This window comes from Lynx rufus, unplaced genomic scaffold, assembly GCF_022079265.1.
Source record: "Lynx rufus isolate CCGP_SWC_20201006 ecotype Redwood Valley unplaced genomic scaffold, mLynRuf1.p SCAF_1, whole genome shotgun sequence".
Classification (NCBI taxonomy): Eukaryota; Metazoa; Chordata; class Mammalia; order Carnivora; family Felidae; genus Lynx; species Lynx rufus.
The window spans coordinates 111,350,436-111,368,520 of NW_025814823.1; the positions used below are offsets into that span (position 1 = coordinate 111,350,436).

At 40.7% G+C, this 18,085-nt stretch overlaps 1 protein-coding gene across 1 annotated transcript in view; it reads left to right on the plus strand.

The window, feature by feature from the left end:
- The first annotated feature begins 8,319 nt into the window (after positions 1–8,319).
- Positions 8,320–18,085, plus strand: part of SEC24A (SEC24 homolog A, COPII coat complex component) — a 73,027-nt gene continuing 63,261 nt past the window's right edge. Inside the window, exon 1 of the mRNA XM_047084798.1 lies at positions 8,320–8,800. Within this exon, the coding sequence (XP_046940754.1) occupies positions 8,704–8,800 (97 nt within the window). The 5' untranslated portion in view covers positions 8,320–8,703. The remainder of the gene's footprint in view (positions 8,801–18,085) is intronic.

Consider the following 18,085-nt stretch of genomic DNA (forward strand, 5'->3'; position numbering starts at 1 on the left):
CTCTGTCTCTCTGCTCCTCCCCTGCTCTCGCGGGGGCGCTCTCTTTGTCTCAAAAATAAACATTAAAAAAAAAAAAGTACACGAGTTTCTTGAATTGACAAGTAATTTACAAAGCTTATTATGTACCAGATAATGTGCTAGATGCTAGGTATTGAGCTTTAAGTAAGACTGTCTTGACTCGGCTGTTCTTCACTAATGGGTTAACGTTACCACCCTTAAATATGTTTAAATAAAAATACTTGCATGCCTTGAATGGAAGTGTGATGCTCTCAAGATTGCTCTTGAGCCAGGATTCTAGGAGAGGGGAACAGGAGATGGCGGTTAAAGAATGGGTTATTCGGGGCGCCTGGGTGGCGCAGTCGGTTAAGCGTCCGACTTCAGCCAGGTCACGATCTCGCGGTCCGTGAGTTTGAGCCCCGCGTCAGGCTCTGGGCGGATGGCTCCGAGCCTGGAGCCTGTTTCCGATTCTGTGTCTTCCTCTCTCTCTGCCCCTCCCCCGTTCATGCTCTGTCTCTCTCTGTCCCAAAAATAAATAAAAAAACGTTGAAAAAAAAGAGAGAAAAAAAAAAAAAAGAATGGGTTATTCGATAAATTCCCAACAAAATCTATAACTGGATGTCCCCCTTTCTGATACAGCCTCAGGAAATGGCTCAGCCCATGTGTTTTTCCTTCATATTTGTCATTTCTTCTGTCAGAACAAATTGTCCAAACTTCTCCTTCCCACCTAGCTGCGTTATTTACAATCTTTAGCCCTCTCTGGTCAGAACCTCCCTCACAGACTTGGTTAATCTCTCTCTTAACAGGTTTCCCCAGCAACTGTACAATTCGCCTTACATTCAAGTTACCTTATAATTGTACAAGTAAATATGTATGATTTTTGAAAAGTCTCCCCAACAGACATTCTGTAAGCTTCCTGAGCTTTTCCTCATATCTGCCTTTTCTTCTCTTGAACCTATTTTCAGGGCCTGGCATACAATAGGTACTCAATTCATATGAGTTAGTGATTCATTCATAACATGAAGGATTCTAGGTACATTTTTATCCTCAAGAGATTGAAAATTTTCCCTAAAGTCCATTGATGTGAGCTAGAGAAACCTGTTGTTCCAGTCTACTCTCCTTTCCACTTATCTACTCTTGAATTCAGTTTGATTTGTGAAAATTAAGAAAAGGAAACCCCATTTAAAATGGAATCAGGAGGCCAGAAGGGAGGGCTCTCATACCCTACCACTTTTCCTCAGTTGCAGGAAGAGACTTACCTTGCATTCCCAATAGGAAAAAGCATATATTTTACTACCACAGCTGGAGGAGGGAAGAACTTTTCTTTGTTCAGCAATAGTCCAGCCAATGAGAGACTGTCACAACTCAGCCAATGAAAAGCCACTACAGTTAGAACTCCCAGTTTATTCCAATGGGCTTTTTGTTTATAACAGCCACCTCTCAACTTTGCCATTCTTCTCTAAAGAGGGGTCCTCCTTTGTTCTCTAGACTTGCAAAGCCCTAGGTTGTGTCTGGAAATGAAATTCTCTGCTATTCCAGAATAAATTCTTTTTTTCTTTCTTTCTTTTTTTTAATGTTTTATTTCTGAGGTAGAGAGAGACAGAGAATGAGTGGGGGAGGGGCAGAAAGAGAGGGAGACACAGAATCTGAAGCTGGCCCCAGGCTCTGAGCTGTCAGCACAGAGCCCGACGTGGAGCTTGAATCCACGAACAGTGAGATCATGACCTGAGCCGAAGTTGGATGCTCAACCGACTGAGCCACCTAGGTGCCCCGATCTTTTCTTTTTTTTCTGGTAGGATAATTGACAACTTTATTTTTTTTAATTAAAAAACATTTTTTTTAATTTTTTTTTTCAGCGTTTATTTATTTTTGGGACAGAGAGAGACAGAGCATGAACGGGGGAGGGGCAGAGAGAGAGGGAGACACAGAATTGGAAACAGGCTCCAGGCTCTGAGCCATCAGCCCAGAGCCCGACGCGGGGCTCGAACTCACGCACCGCGAGATCGTGACCTGGCTGAAGTCGGACGCTTAACCGACTGCGCCACCCAGGCGCCCCAATTAAAAAACATTTTTAAAGTTTGTTTATTTTGAGAGAGACAGCGTGAGTGGGGGAGGGGCACAGATGGAGGGAAAGGGAGAATCCCAAGCAGGCTCCACACTGTCAGTGCAGAGCCCCCGCAGGGCTCCATCTCATGACAGTGAGATCATGACCTGAGCTGAAACCAAGACTGGACACTCAACCGACTGAGCCACCCAGGCACCCCAATGGATGCATTTTTAATAGAGTATAAAAGAGCACAACCTCTAGCTTCTAACATCACTAGCCAATAAAGTTCATGTATATATAAAATGGGGATTAATATCCAGAAGAGATGATATGAGAGAGAATAACATACAAAAAGGAAGACAAATGGGAAAAGCATCAGGCAAGTATTTTGATCTGACTGGGTAGATTTGGGCTGGACTATTGGGGACCTTGGCTCCCAAACTATAGAGCCTTTTGAGTGTTTTGAGTACAGAAGGAACATGGTCAGAGCTGTTGTTGAAAGTTTGCTCTGGCAGTAGTGTGTGTGTTGTATTGGAATGGGTTGACTGAAAACTGAGATCAGTAATGAGATTGCTACAATCATGCGGGTGAAAGGTAACAAAAGCCTGGGTTGGTCAGTGGGAACAGAGAAATAGGGAATTGTGTGTGAGAATCTGTAAAGGTTGGAACCTATAAGATTTCGGTATTGATTGCATGTTAGTAGCAAAAAGTGCGGAGATATGAAAGTCCAAAATTTTAACATAGATTACTTCTCTTTCCTCTATAACTACCTCACTGAGATAGCCAGCATCCCTGGCCTGATTTACTGCAAAAACTACATTCTTTTCCCTGAAATCAATTATCATCACAGCTGTTGGATTTTTTTTTAACTTTTAAATATTTACTTATTTCAGAGAGAGAGAGGGAGAGTATGTGTGTATGTGCAGGGGAGGGGCAGAAAGAGAAGGAGAGAGAGAGAATCCCAAGCAGGCTTCATGCTCAGCTCAGAGCCCGATGTGGGGCTCCGTCTCATAAATCCTGAGATCATGACCTGAGCCAAAATCAAAGTGAGATGCTTAACTGAGCCACCCAGGCACCCCTGGATTTTTTTAAAGTAATCTTTAGGTCCAATGTGGGGCTCAAATTCACCACCTCCAGATCAAGAGTCAATATTCCACCAACTGAGCCAGCCAGGTGCCCTGGATTTTCTTTTTAATGCATTCTTTTGAAAGCATGAATTGGATCAAATTACTCCCCTGTTTACAATTCTTCAACTGCTTCCCAAAGCCAATAAATTCCTTACAATGCCTTATAAGTTGCTTGTGGCTCTGGCCCCTTCTACTCCTCTAATCTTGTCTCTTGCCATTCTGCCTTGCTCACCACAGCAAGCTCATTCCCGCCTCTGTGCTTTTGTAGGTGCTCTTCCCTTTTGCCAGAGCCCTTCTTCTTCCCATTTTCTCTTTGCATAGCTAGATTTCTCATCCTTTAGATCACATCTTAAATGTCACCTCCTATCCAAATCAGGCTTCTACTTGTTACTCTCTGAGTATCGATACCTCAATAGCACACACCAAATTGTACTCTTAAAAACATGTATTTATATACATTTTTCTTTTCTGTTTCCTCCATTGTAAAATTTACAGTAGGAAGAGACCTTGTCTGTCCTGTTCTGTTTTTGCTTGGTGCTTAGCAAGTGCCTGGCATATGGAAGACATTTAATCAATATTTGTTGAATGAATTAATTAAGCAATGAATGAAGGAGCTGGTGAGGTCATTTAGCAGAAAGTATGATGAAAAGATCGGTTTTAGAGGGCAAGTTGCATTTCAGATCTCTGATACTGTGGTGTGAGGGTATTGTAGAGGGTGTAGGGACAGAGAGATGTATTTGGAGTTAGAAAAGGAAAACAAATTGGGATTTGATATTGTACTTCCAGTGTTGCCTGGGAAGATGGGGCCTGACCAGTTATACTATTAAGACTGTATTAGATGGGGCACAATGTAGTATAATAGTTAAGAACCTAAAAGAATTAGGGGTACCTAAGTGGCTCAGTCAGTTAACAGTCAAACTCTTGGTCTCGGCTCAGGTCATGATCTCGCAGTTCATGAGTTCAAGCCCACACTGAACTCCGTGATGACAGTGTGGAGCTTGCTTGGGATTCTCTCTCTCTCTCTCTCTCTCTCTCTCTCTCTCTATCTCTCTGCCTCTCCCCTGCTTGTTCTCTCTTTCTCTCTCAAAATAAATGAACTTAAAAATATTCTTTAAAAAATAATTTAAGAATTTAAGTTATAACTTAAAAGAATTAAAGACCACATAATTTATAAACAAGTGCTAGTAATGTGGTTTAGGCAATATGTGAAATATGAACTTGTAGTGAATTAATGAGGGGCAAAACAGTCATAAGATGGGAAAAAATGACACTTTAAATTTATTCATTCAAAAACATTTAATGGACACCTGTTTAGGGTGAGGCTCCAAGTGAAGTGCTGAGAATACAGAGGTGAAAAGGACACAGTCTTTGGTCCCTCTGACACTCTAAACAAGAAGACAGATATGAAATCAAAATTACGTTAGAATGGGCAGGATATGTACAGAATTTTATTCCACTGAAGAAAGACAAACATAGACCCAAGTATTTAACACTGAGGAGAAGTGCAATGAAAAAAAAAAAGTAGGGTGGGATAGAGTGAGCAGGAAGGGTATGCTGAGGTACTCAGAGAAAGGCTGAACAATAAGGTAACATTTGAATAAAGGCTGAAAGGGTGAGAGGTTGAGCCACAACGTGTATCTTGGGCAAGACCACCCGAAGTAATGGAAATAAGTATAAAAGGAAGGCTTGTGCTCGAGTAGCTAGAGAAATAGCAAGGGTGTTTGCAATGGAGTGAGTGAGAGAGGATGTGGAAGAAGACAGAGAGTTAGCAGGGCCAGGTCATGTGAGACCCTGAAGGCTGAGTCGGACTTTGGATTTTACTGAGTGCAAGATGAGAAAAGCCATGCAGAGAAACTTGATGGAACAGGCACAGGGAGCATTATAGGTGTTGGGGTACAGGAAAATAAAGACAGAATCAGTATTGAGGAGCTCAATTCAACATGTAGGATGGATTGCAGGGAGGGAAACTGGAAAAACTATCCTAATAGTTCCAGTGCAAGATGATGAAAATTGATCTGTGGGCAGTGAGAATGGCAAGAACCACATAAAGATGAAAAGTTTTCAAAGAAATCAATGTGATTTGCTGGCTTGGTGTAGGATGAGATGAGTGTTCTTGTGATGTAGCTTCAGAGCTACTGACTTTAGATACAAACAGATGTCCTGTCATAGGCAAATGAGGCTAAAGGAACTGTTCTTAAAATGGAGTCACAAGAGAGTTTCAGAACAAACCTGTTGTTTGTAATTGAAACCATTTTTTGTTTGTTTGAAATAGGACCAATTTTTAAATAATTAAAGGACCTAAAAGAATTCTCCCTATTCTGAAAAGTAAACAGAATTGTTCCTATTTATCAGCTGACAATTCAACAGTGATGAGCAGGCAGGCAAAGGGGCCCTAGTGTGTGAGCTGGAGTCCACTTCTGCATGCTTGCAAATTTTATTAGGAATGCTGTCTACCTCTTTTGGGTCTAAATAAATAATCAACTTTAATGGAATATTCTTTGTATAGTGCTGTCTCCTTGCTGAGACTCTTTAGTGTCACTTATTTTTTTGTTTATAATCTAAAGTAGGGTTGAAGGCTTTGAAAATTATGTGCAGAAAATCTGATTCATATACATATGAATGGTATATACGTGGCAGAAGGGTCCTGTTGTTCTGGAAAACAAGGATAAAGAGGTAGAATATGTTACTGACATCAGTTTAGAAAAACATACAGTACTGTAGGGTAGGTACAGGTAGTTGACCAAAACAAAATAAAAACAATAACCTTAACAACTGGTAATAGCACTAATAATTTTTGCTTCATGTTTATGTACCTACGCTTTAAGAAGTCAGAGAGAAAAAAAAGAAGTCAGAGAATGATCTGACAATGTGTGGATGATACTTCATAAGATAATTACTTAACTTTTTAAGTTATGCTTTTACCTCAATTCCTTAAACTTAACTTCCTATTGTCCCTGAGGGTAGGCGGATGACAAATGTTGCTTTTCTTCTCAGTATTTTAAAATTGACTACGTTGAACATGTAAAAAACATTTGAAAGACTTAACCAGTTTTTTGTAGAATAACAACACAGGTGGAACAAATTTTAGAAAACGCACTAACATATTATGTGCGTTTAACCTGATTTAACCAGCCATGATTTATGTCTTAAAATGGTTAATCCTCTCTACCGTTCCCCCCCCAACACAAAGATATTGCTTAAACAGAACAAAGTCCAAAGAAAGCTTGATTTAACTAAATCAAACTCCTGTGCCAAGGTCAATAAACCATTTAAGAAGTTGCATTAAAAAAAAAAGAAAAAAATTAAACTACTGCAAGTGTTTTTTTAAATGTTTATTTATTTTTGAGAGAGAAAGGGGGGCAGAATGTCAGGGGGGCAGAATGTCAGGGGGGCAGAATGGTGTAGGGGCAGAGAGGGAGGCACAGAATCTGAGGCAGGCTCCAGGCTGTCAGCACAGGGCCTGATGTGCAGCTCAAACTCACGAACCCTGAGATCATGACCTGAGCTGAAGTCAGACACTTAAGCAACTGAGCCACCAGGCTCAAACTACTGGAAGTTTGAGACCAGGTCTAAGCATTTGTCCCTTTGAAGACAAAGCAATAAAGTTTGACCAAAAGTTTCATCTTCATCCGAAAGAAATCTTTGTACTTGTTTGTATCTTGTTTAATTTCACACACAGCAAATAACATTTTTAACAAGGTACTGAGGCAAATGATAAAAACAGGGTTAGGATAAAATTTAACCCTTTATTATTTGAATTCTTACGGTTTACTTTCCAGGCCTGACACAGTGGTTTAACTCTTGCTTATTTTGTATGTAATTTAACATTATACAATGTAAGTGTATTTCAGAGCAGGCATTTGATATTAAATGAATTAAATAAGATGTACTTCTCCCTTCACGGATTGCAAAACCCTTGGCATGACATTTTAATCAACAGTACAAATCTATAATTTAAAGAAGAGCTTTATCATCAGCTCAGAGCAGGAAAAATCTAACTAGAATGAAGGCAGCTAAAATGATTACCAAGATCATCAATTAACTGTATTATCCAGTCACTCCCGTTTCTACTTCCCTTTGGCCTCAAAAGTTAAAAAAAAAAAAAAAAAAGTCTACTTGCCCCAAAAGGGAGTTTGAATGTTTTACCTTACTGTAAACTCTTAGAAGAGGAAATAAAACTGCCATTTAAATGTGCTGTTAATGAACTTTCGCATGACTCTGCTATGAATCAGTGAGTTTCAAAATTAAAATTAGTTGGTGTCCTCTAGTCAAAAAACAAAGGCTTCCTCCTTGATTTGATTACCCTTTTTTAAATGTTTATTTTTGAGAGAGAGAGAAAGAGACAGAGCGTGAGCGGGGGAGGGGCAGAGAGAGAGGGAGACAGAAACTGAAGCAGGCTCCAGGCTCTGAGCTGTCAGCACAGAGCCTAATGCAGCGCTGCAACTCATAAACCAGCAGATGATGATGACTTGAGCCAAGCCACCCAGTCGCCTTGATTATACTTTTTTTTTTAAAGGACACAAATCTTTTTATTTTTTTTTATTTTGAGAGAGAGAGAAAGCGCGAGCGAGCGAGAGCAGGAGGAGGGGCAGAGAGAAAGGGAAAGAGAGAAACCCAAACAGGCTCCACACTGTCAGTGCAGAGGCCCCTACAGGCTCCATTTCAGGACAGCGAGATCATGACCTAAGCCCACTCAGCTACCCCTGCTACCGATTTGATTACATTTTTAACACACGTACATAATTAGCTACTCCCTTAAAAAAAAAAAGCCACTCCTTTAAATTTACACCTGTAATATCATGAAATGTGAAATGAAATACTGCGATGAATATTAGTCGGTTCGGCTACCAGAGGTATTGTCTCAACAGAGGACTTTGACGTCTGTCGTCTCTGGTAATTTTCACAAAAGCAAGAGGAGAGGCAGTGTCAGTCCTACCCCTGGAAAGCAGCTACTGAAGCCCTGACTGCTCTCAGATCCCGGCACTGCGGGCGAGATGACGTTTACCACGGCGGGGATTTCCGTAGAGGTGACACACGCCACTTCCGGCCGACGGTGAGACTCAGTGACGTGGCTGGCGAAGTCTAGCACGGTACTTCGGGCTGGGACACCCGGAGCTGTCAGGTGGCTTCTGGGCAGCCCCGAGGGGAGAAGACTGCGCACCGACATCAGCAGCAGCTGCGAGCCCGGAGCCGGAAGTGCCACGTGTCCCTATTGCGCCTGCGCGGCTCCCGGCTGACAGCCACTTCCGGCCGGGGCCTCTTCTCGCTAGGCTGCCGCCTTTCAGCCGAGTGTTCTCGGCTTCTCCGGTCTGACTCCCCAACCTCAGCTCCCAGGCCAAGCCGTGGCCGCTGGCGGGCTGGGAAGAATGCCGTGCTGTACCTAAACACTTGATGCACCGCCCTTTCTCCTCCTCGCTACAGTCGAGTCGTTAGCGCCTTCCCTCCGCTTCCAGCAGTGGTCTTTCACCTCTTTGGTTTGGCGCTGTCGCAGACCCCGACCAGCCCCTTCCAACCCCGATACGCACAGTCGTCATGTCCCAGCCGGGGATACCGATCTCCGGCGGCGCCCCAGCCGGCCTCCAGGCCCAGAACGGGGCCGCCTCGGCCTCGGGGTCTCTCTACACCAACGGTAAGTACAGCCCTGGGGCGGGCGGCTGGCGCAGCCTGGGTCCGAGTTCAAGCTGACCTTTGGTTACTGCAGCTGCCTGTGGCAACCGGAGGAGAGGGTAACCTCCCGGCCGGGGGAATGAGCGGGTGATGGTGGGCGGCTAGGCCAAGGAGACGGCGGTGAATATGCAGCCGCAACCCGGGGCTCTTGTTGGATGTTTCATGTTTATTCATTCGTTCGCTGAACAATTAATGACCACTTGCTGTATGTAACACCCTGGGTATACATAGATGAAAAATACAGATTCGATGCATACCTCAGAACTCGCATACAAGACTCATAGTGCCTGTTTATGTGCTTTCTTCCTCCGTGCCACTTTACCCTGTCTTCCAGAGAGCAGAGATCGGGGGCTGATTATTTTCAGTTCCTCAGTGCCTACAGTGGGGTGGGGGTCTTAGTCGGAATTGGAGGAGATGAATGAATGATGGTGTTTTTGGGATTCCTCTCTCTCTCTCTCTATTAATGTTTTTATTTATTTTTGAGACAGAAAGAGAGCATGAGCAGGGGAGGGGCAGAGAGAGAAGGAGACACAGAATCCGAAGCAGGCTCCGGGCTCTGAGCTGTCAGCACAGAGCCTGACGTGGGGTTCGAACTCATGAACCGTGAGATCATGACCTGAGCCGAAGTCGGACGCTTAACCGACTGAGCCACCCAGGCACCCCTTGGGAGTCCTCTTTTAAGGCCTGCTCATCTCTTCCAAAATTTTACCCAAATTGTACCTAGGCCACGTGTTCAGTTTTCCAGTTTTGGAGGAACGAAATATTAAATCTCTTGTTTGATTTACAGAGGTCTTTACCTCACTTGAAAAAAGTGGTTAGATACACCTCTGAACCTCCCTTCCACAGCGTACAATGTGGCATTACAATTTGTCATTTGGTGTGAGAGTTGTATAGTTTTATGCTTCTTCTGAGATTCTTTACATTGTCCTGCATTGTGATTTGCTAAGCTTACTATAATTATAGTAGAGAAAGAAAGATTTTTTTGCCAACATCTGATTTTGCCAAATTACTGATTTACTTATAAATCTTTGACTTGTGGAAAGAAAACTAATAGAATAAAACTAAAATAAATTACTCATTGGAAACTAAGATTGTTGTGAAGTTCTGGAAAATAGCCAGTGATTATATTAGCTAATTTACATTATGTTTAGAGAAGACTACTGTTTTCTTTACAAAGAAGGCTCTAAAAGACTTTTAAAAATGTCTATGAGTAGGCAGGTTTGTAGGCAGAAGCAGGAATAAGTATAAGTACTGTAATGGTGTTAAGTTGAGTGAATTGTTCTTTCTCATATTTGTGGTAACAGATTAAGTAAACTACGTTTTATTCTAGGCTACTTAGTAACATTTACGGTGGGGATGAAATCATTTCAAGACTTTCACTTTAAGGTAAAAAAAAAAAACTTAAGCAAAATGTCCTGTGGCTATGGCTTTTTCTTACAATCCATAAATTGCAATTTTACATGAGTTTTAAATGGCAAATCCTGCAAATATGCGTGTAAGTTTATATGTAATTGTGATAATTTTGAAACATTAAAGGAATTTAGCCACTGCAATGTGTAGTATAAAAGATGTTGTTACTATGATGATTTATTCCTATCCACGGACATTTGTTACACATCTCTTAAGTTCTGTCCTTGGGACTGTAAAAGAGAATAAGAAAAACAGTCCCTGTACACAGGTTGCCCAGGACCAATAGGGATTCACTTAGGAAAGGAAATCATAGGACTGCAAATACATACACTTTTTAAAGATACAATTTCGAAAGTCTTTATAATCTCCATTTCTAAAATTTTTTTGTAGAATTATTCTAGTAAAGTGGCTAATGACCTGTATTGGGTTTCTTTGTTCATCCCACTAATAATAACGTCAGTAGGGATGTGACAGAGAATTGGAGAAGGCTTTTCTCTAGAAGGTGAAAGAAAAAAGTTCAGTGCTGGAATCTAATTTTATTGGTTAACTCTTTCAAGGCAGTTATTGGTGCTTAAATATTCTTTTGAATATATATATATATTTTTAACGTTTATTTATTTTTTGAGACAGAGAGAGACAGAGCATGAATGGGAGAGGGTCAGAGAGAGGGAAACACAGAATCTGAAACAGGCTCCAGGCTCTGAGCTGTCAGCACAGAGCCTGTCGCGGGGCTCGAACTCACGGACCGCGAGATCATGACCTGAGCCGAAGTCAGCCGCCCAACCGACTGAGCCACCCAGGCGCCCTTCTTTTGAATATTTTTATGCTTTAGATTTAATGTAACTTTTTAAAACCGTGGTTGACACATAATGTTACATTAGTTTGAGGTGTGCAACATTCTGATTGGACTTTTCTATGTCTTAGGCTGCTCTCGCCACCAGTATAGCTACCATCTCTCACCATACAACCCTATTACAACACCACTGACTGTATTTTCTATGCTGTACCTTTGATCACCATAGCTTATTCCATAGATGGAAGCCTGTACCTCCTAAGGTAGCTTTCTTAAGTTACATATTACAGTTCAGTTGAATATTCAGATATTTTTTAGATAGTCAAAAAACTGAATAGTTTTTCATTTTTCTGTAACTTTGTATCATATTTTATAGTGTCATTATTTTTTTGTTAAATTTTTTTTTTTTTAATGTTCATTTTTGAAAGAGTGTGACAGAGTGCTAGTAGGGGAGGAGCAGAGAGAGACTGAGACACAGAACTTGAAGCTGATCTGTCAGCACAGAGCCTGGTGTGGGGCTCAAACCCACGAGCTGTGAGATCATGACCTAAGCCGAAGTCAGATGCTTAACTGACTGAGCCATGCAGGCACCCCTATGGTGTCATTATATTACATAATTCCTCACACACAAGACATTTTTTTTCTGTAGTGGATTGTTACATGGCATTACAATCTAAAGGTTGTCTAGACAGGTTTTTCTGAGCCTGTATAGATTTGTGTACACATATTTCCTTTGCAAAAATTGACAGTGAAACTGTAAGACTATTTGAACTGGCATATCTTCATCTCATTAGTATGTAATAAGGCTAAAGGCAAATCATGCCTCCCACCTTTTTTTTTTTTTAAGATAATATTTTTGGGGGCACCTGGGTGGCTCAGTCGGTTAAGTGTCCAACTTTGGTCCAGGTCATGAACTTGCATTTCGTGGGTTCGAGCCCTGTTTCAGGCTCTATGCTGACAGCTCAGAGCCTGGAGCCTGCTTCAGATTCTGTGTCTCCCTCTCTCTGTCTGCCCCTCCTCCACCCATGCTCTGTCTCTGTCTCTGTCTCTGTCTTTGTGTCTGTCTCTGTCTCTCTCAAAAATAAACATTAAAAAATTTTTTTAAAAGTTTTTTTTTTTTTTAAGTAATGTCTGTATCCAGTGTGAGGCTTGAACTCACAACCCTGAGACCAGGGGTTACATACTCCATGGACTAAGGCAGACAGGTGCTCCTCATGACTCCTACTTTTTTTGTTTTTAATGTTTATTTTTGAGAGAGACAGCACTAGCTGGGGAGGTGCGGGGGGGGGGTACGGGTGTAGACAGGATTCAAAGCAGGCTCCATGCTGACAGCAGCAAGCCCTATGTGGAGCTCGAACTCAGGAACTGTGAGATCATGGACGCTCAACCGACTGAGCCACCCAGGCACCCCCACTTTTTTTTTAGTTAGTTTGTTTGTTTGTTTGTTTATTTATTTATTTATTTATTTATTTATTTAGAGAGTGCGTGTGCACGCGTGCAAGCTGGGGAAGAGGAGAGAGATGGGGGAGAGAATCCCAAGCAGGCTCTGCACTGTCAGCTTGAAACCGGATGTGGGGCTCTAACTCACAAACTGTGAGATCACGACCTGAGCCAAAACCAAGAGTCCAACGCTTAACTGACCATGCACTTAGGCGCCCCTGACTCCCACTTTTAATTAGCAGTTTAATTGACTATTTGGGTCAGCTTGCTAAGGCAAGCAAGTTTTATTAATTTTATGCAGTTTTATTAATTTTGTGTGTTGCAATATTTATGTAATAATCACTTTTTCCCATGTAGATTAAAGGTGAGAAGGATATTTGCCCTTCTCTGTCCCAACCAGATTTTCCTGTTGTATTGTTATTTTATAAAATAACATCTGTCTGCCTGCTAGACTGTAAATCCTGTGATAACAAGGATATTTATCTGCTTTTGCACATCATCCTTTCTCTAGCTCTCCACATGGTGTCTAGCATATTAGAAATTAACCACTTTTATTGAATGAAAGTTTTAGAATTGGGTATTTTGCAATTTAAGTCACTAAATCCGTATTCACTTAGTATAAGATTAGAGCTTAATTCCAACTCCTTTTCTGGTGAATTTTTCCATGGATTTTTTTTTGTTTTGTTTTTTTGTTTTTTTGTTTTTTACAACATTAGCAGTTAAAATAATAGAATTTTGCTGGGGCGGGGCTGGTATTGTTTGGTCATCAATTTAAATGCTAAGACTTGTGCTCCTATCTCTATTGTAGGCATGATGGAAATGTAGATGTTTTTTAGTTTCACAATGATGTAAACTATGTTTATGCCTGTGTACTTGATATAAGAAGTCTTTAGTCATGATTAAACTATGCTATGAATAAAATTGGTATGTGGTCTGTAGCAATGATTGTTGTGGCCCTTTCATGTTTTCAGTGGGGGGCAGTAACTTTGGACTTCCATAAAGTCTTTGTATATGTCTATGAAAACTTAAGGTGTTCAGCTTCTTGTTTGTCTCTGCTGATGGACTGGAAGTTCCTGAAAGACAATTGTAACCATAAGAATTAACATTTATTGTTTACTTACTCCATGCCCAGTGCTAGGTTGCATTATCTGCATCATCTCATTTAATCCTCACAACAGCCCTATGGAGTAAGAACTGTTATGTACTGACGGGGAAACTGTAATGAGTGGGCAAGGAACTAGTTCAAAGTCACACAGATAATAAATTGTGGATCCTAGCTTCAAACCTAGGAGGTCTCATTTAAACACTGTTACTGAGTTTATCTGGTTTGTTATCTCTGAATCCCAGGACCTAGCATCTTGAATTAGATTCTCAATCAAGGATCAGAGAACATTTTCTTGTATTTCTTTGTGTAGGTGGATGCATATAATTGTAGTATTTGCTGATATTTTTTAAACCGTCCACCTAGTTTATTTTCTTTTGGATTATAATTAATATATGACCTGACCCTTACTTTTGTTAGTATATAGTCAATTTCTTTGACGATTTCAGCATCACATTTCATAAATGTCTTCTAGATCTTGAAATTGAGCCTCCCCCCGCTTAAATTCCTTGCATTTGCTTTTCTCTTTCCATTGTTTCCTTAAAGCCCTTATTTTTAGTGACTGACCCACAAGTTGTATTCATTCAGTGGCATCCATTTGTTGCACTTGTAGTTTCACTTAGTCAGCTCTTTAAGTGATCAGAATATATTTTGATGTGTGGGGTGACGTGATGAATCAAAAAAATTTTCCCAGTACTTAATTTGCCCTTCAAGCCTGTTGTATTTAAAAGCATATACACCTGGGACACCTGGGTGGCTCATTTAGTTAAGCATTTGACTCTTGATTATGGCTCGGGTCGTGATATCACTATTCGTGAGTTCAAGCCCTGCATCAAACTCTGTGCTGACAGGGCCGAGACTGCTTGTGATTCTCTCTCCCTCTTTCTCTGTTCCTCCCCCTGCTTGAGCACTCTCTTTCTCAAAATAGATAAATATAGTCTAAAAAAAAAAAACCACATACACACAAAAAAGGAACTTTTCAAGGTTTAAGAAATGTATTGCTATCTAAAATGTGATTCTTTAAATGATTTTTAAAATTTAGTTTTATTTTTTGTTTAATTTTTTTTTTTTTAACACAGAGAGAGAGCAAGAGAGAGACAGTGTGAGTGGGGGAGGGGCAGAGAGAGAGGGAGACACAGAACCCAAAGCTATCAGCACAGAGCCCAATGCGGGGCTTGAACCCACGAACCATGAGATCATGACCCAAGCCGAAGTCAGACGCTTAACCGACTGAGCCACTCAAACACCACCCCCCCACGCTCTTTTTTGTAATTTTAGAGATGCAAGTGAGAGTGAGTGCCAGAGCAGGACACAGAGAGAGAGGGAGAGAGAATGAGAATCTTAAGGCTCCATGCTCAGTACAGAGCCCAAGGCAGGGCTCAATCCCACGACCCTGGGATCATGACCTGAGCTGAAATCAGGAGCTGGACGCTCAATTGACTGAGCTATTCAGGCCCCGCTAAAATGTGATATTTTTGAATACTTGGTTACTTTTCTCTTTTTTTTATACTTACATGAAATAATTTGAATTAGTCATTAAGTTGGATTTCATGTATGATAGGTGGAAAGTATAAACTGTCCTTGGTAAATATTAGCTCCATATGTATTTACTGAATGGATTAATGAATGAATTGCTTAAGAATACAAAGATCATAAGTCTTTTTCTTACCTGAAATTTGAGGGGAAACCATGCCAGACTACATCTCTTCCTTTTACTATTAAATTTGCATGAAAGGGGTAGTTTATTCAGTGTGCTTTTGTGACTGTTGAGTAGGCTTTCTTGAAGAAACTTTTAAAATTATAATTTGCTTAGCATTCATTGGGATAGTATGCAGAAGTATCTCAGTTTTTGCATGCTAGATTTCACAAATAATCATGTGTCAATAATTTTTCAAATCAGTGGTTTTTAAACTTTATAAAGTTTCATTCTGAAGTACCTGAGAACCATGACTACATGGAATTTTTACTAATGCAGATTCTGGGATCCCATTGAGTACACTAGGAATTGATAAAGGTGGAACCTATGATCACTTTGATTCTGAAGCTGCTGTTTGGGTAATTGAGAAGTGGTCATTTGCTTTTATTTTATTCTTTTTTTTTTTAACATTTATTCATTTTTGAGAGTGAGAGAGACAGAGCATGAGTGGGGGAGGGACAGAGAGAGAGGGAGACACAGAATCCGAAACAGGCTTCAGGCTCTGATCTGTCACCACAGAGCCTGACACGGGGCTCAAACTCACGGACCGCGAGATCATAACCTGAGCCGAAGTTGGATGCTTAACCAACTGAGCCACCCAGGCACCCCATGGAACTTTTGATATCATGGAGAAGAGTTTCCCCAAAAGTAACTGACAGTGTTTTTACACTTATCAAAACTTACTGTCCTGATAGAAAACTGGTAAAATCAAGGCAGGGAGATACTGGGAGATACAAGAACAAATACCATGTTATTCTTAGTTTTGTTTGATGAGTACTTTTTTTTTTTAATGTTTTTATTTATTTTTGAGATAGAGACAGAGCCTGAGTGGGGGAGGGACAGAGAGAGGAGACACAGAATCTGAAGCAGGCTTCAGGCTCCAAGCTGTCAGCACAGGGCCTGACGTGGGGCTCGAACCCATGGACTGCAAGATCATGACCTGAGCTGAAGCTGGACGCTTAACCGACTGAGCCACCCAGGCGCCCCTCATCTGCTTTTGTTTTAATCTCTTGTTTGGTTCTTTGCCTATTTACCCTCTCTGAATTTGGCTTCTACTTCCACACACATCCCAAAACAACCCTAAACAAGGCCACAAAGGACTTTTTGGTTACTAAGTACAAAAAATGTCTTTTCAATTCTCATTGTATTTTTCAAGCAGCAACTGATAACCTTTACCACTACTTGTTTTCATTTCAGACCCTTCTGGTTTGTTTGCTACTTTTTTAACAGTAATATTCTCAATATTTCTACCTTTTTTGATTGCCTTTTCCTTCGGTCTCTCTCTTTTTTTTTTTTTTTAATTTTTTAAGTTTACATATTTTGAGAGAGAGAGAGCACACGTGTGGGTGGGGAGGGGCAGAGAGAGAGGAGAGAGAATGCAAAGTAGGCTCCATGCTGTCAGCGAGTTGTTGAGGGGCTCATCTCAAGAACCATGAGAGCATGACCTGAGCTAAAATCAGGAGTCAGATGCCTAACCACCTGAACCACTCAGGTGCCCCTCTTCTCTTTCTTAAATGTTGGTGTTCCTCAGGGTTCTGACCTGGTTCTCTTCTTTTTCTTTCTTGCTTTTTAAAAATATATAACAATAAGGGTGCCTGGGTGACTCAGTACAGCATGTGACTTTTGATCTCAGAGTTTTGAGTTTGAGCCCTACATTCAGTGTAGAGATTATGCTAAAAAAGTAAATAAATGAACTTAAAGTCTTCAGGAAAATAACAAATATTATTTCACATAATTTCTGTGGCGGGGTTTCTTCTTTCCCTACTCTACATATACTCTCTGGATATCATTAATTCCCATGGTATCAAATGTTATGCGTATGCCAGTGATTACCAAAGTTATATCATAAGCTGAAACCCATCTCTTTGGCTGCAAATAGCTGTCTTTCTGTTGTACCTCTGTACTTGGATTTCTTGGTACCAACTGAAAGTATGTTTTTATTTATTTATTATTTTTTTTAATTTTATTTTTTTTAAATTTATATCCAAATTAGTTAGCATATAGTGCAACAATGATTTCATGGATTTCATGGATTATGTCCCTTACCCATTTAGCCCATCCCCCATCCCAACCCCCTCCAGTAACCCTCTGTTTGTTCTCCATATTTAAGAGTCTCTTATGCTTTGTCCCCCTCCCTGTTTTTATATTATTTTTGTTTCCCTTTCCTTGTGTTCACTTGTTTTGTCTTTGAAAGTGCTCATATGAGTGAAGTCATATGACATTTGTCTTTCTCTGACTAATTTCACTTAGCATAATACCCTCCAGTTCCATTCACGTAGTCGCAAATGGCAAGATTTCATTCCTTTTTATTGCCAAGTAATACCCCATTGTATAGATATACCACATCTTTATCCGTTCAGCCACCAGTGGACATTTGGGGTTCTTTCCATACTTTGGCTATTGTTGATAGTGCTGCTATAAACATTGGGGTGCATGTGTCCCTTCGAAACAGCACACCTGTATCCCTTGGATAAATACCTAGTAGTGCAATTGCTGGGTCATAGGGTAGTTCTATTTTTAATTTTTTGAGGAACCTCCATATTGTTTTCCAGAGTGGCTGCATCAGCTTGCATTCTCAGCAAGTATGTTTAATTTTCCAGCCCCTCTTCCTTTTGCTATTCTCTGCCTTCTCCAATTCTTTTCTTCTCCTTCTATCCAGTGAATGGCACTATCATCCACTGAGTTGTTCAGGTTAGAATCTGGAGAGTTAACCTTGATTGCTTCCCCTTTTCAGTTCACATCAGTTCACATATTCAGTTCCACGTCAAATCCTATCAGTTCTATTTCTTCAGTTTTTTAAAACTTA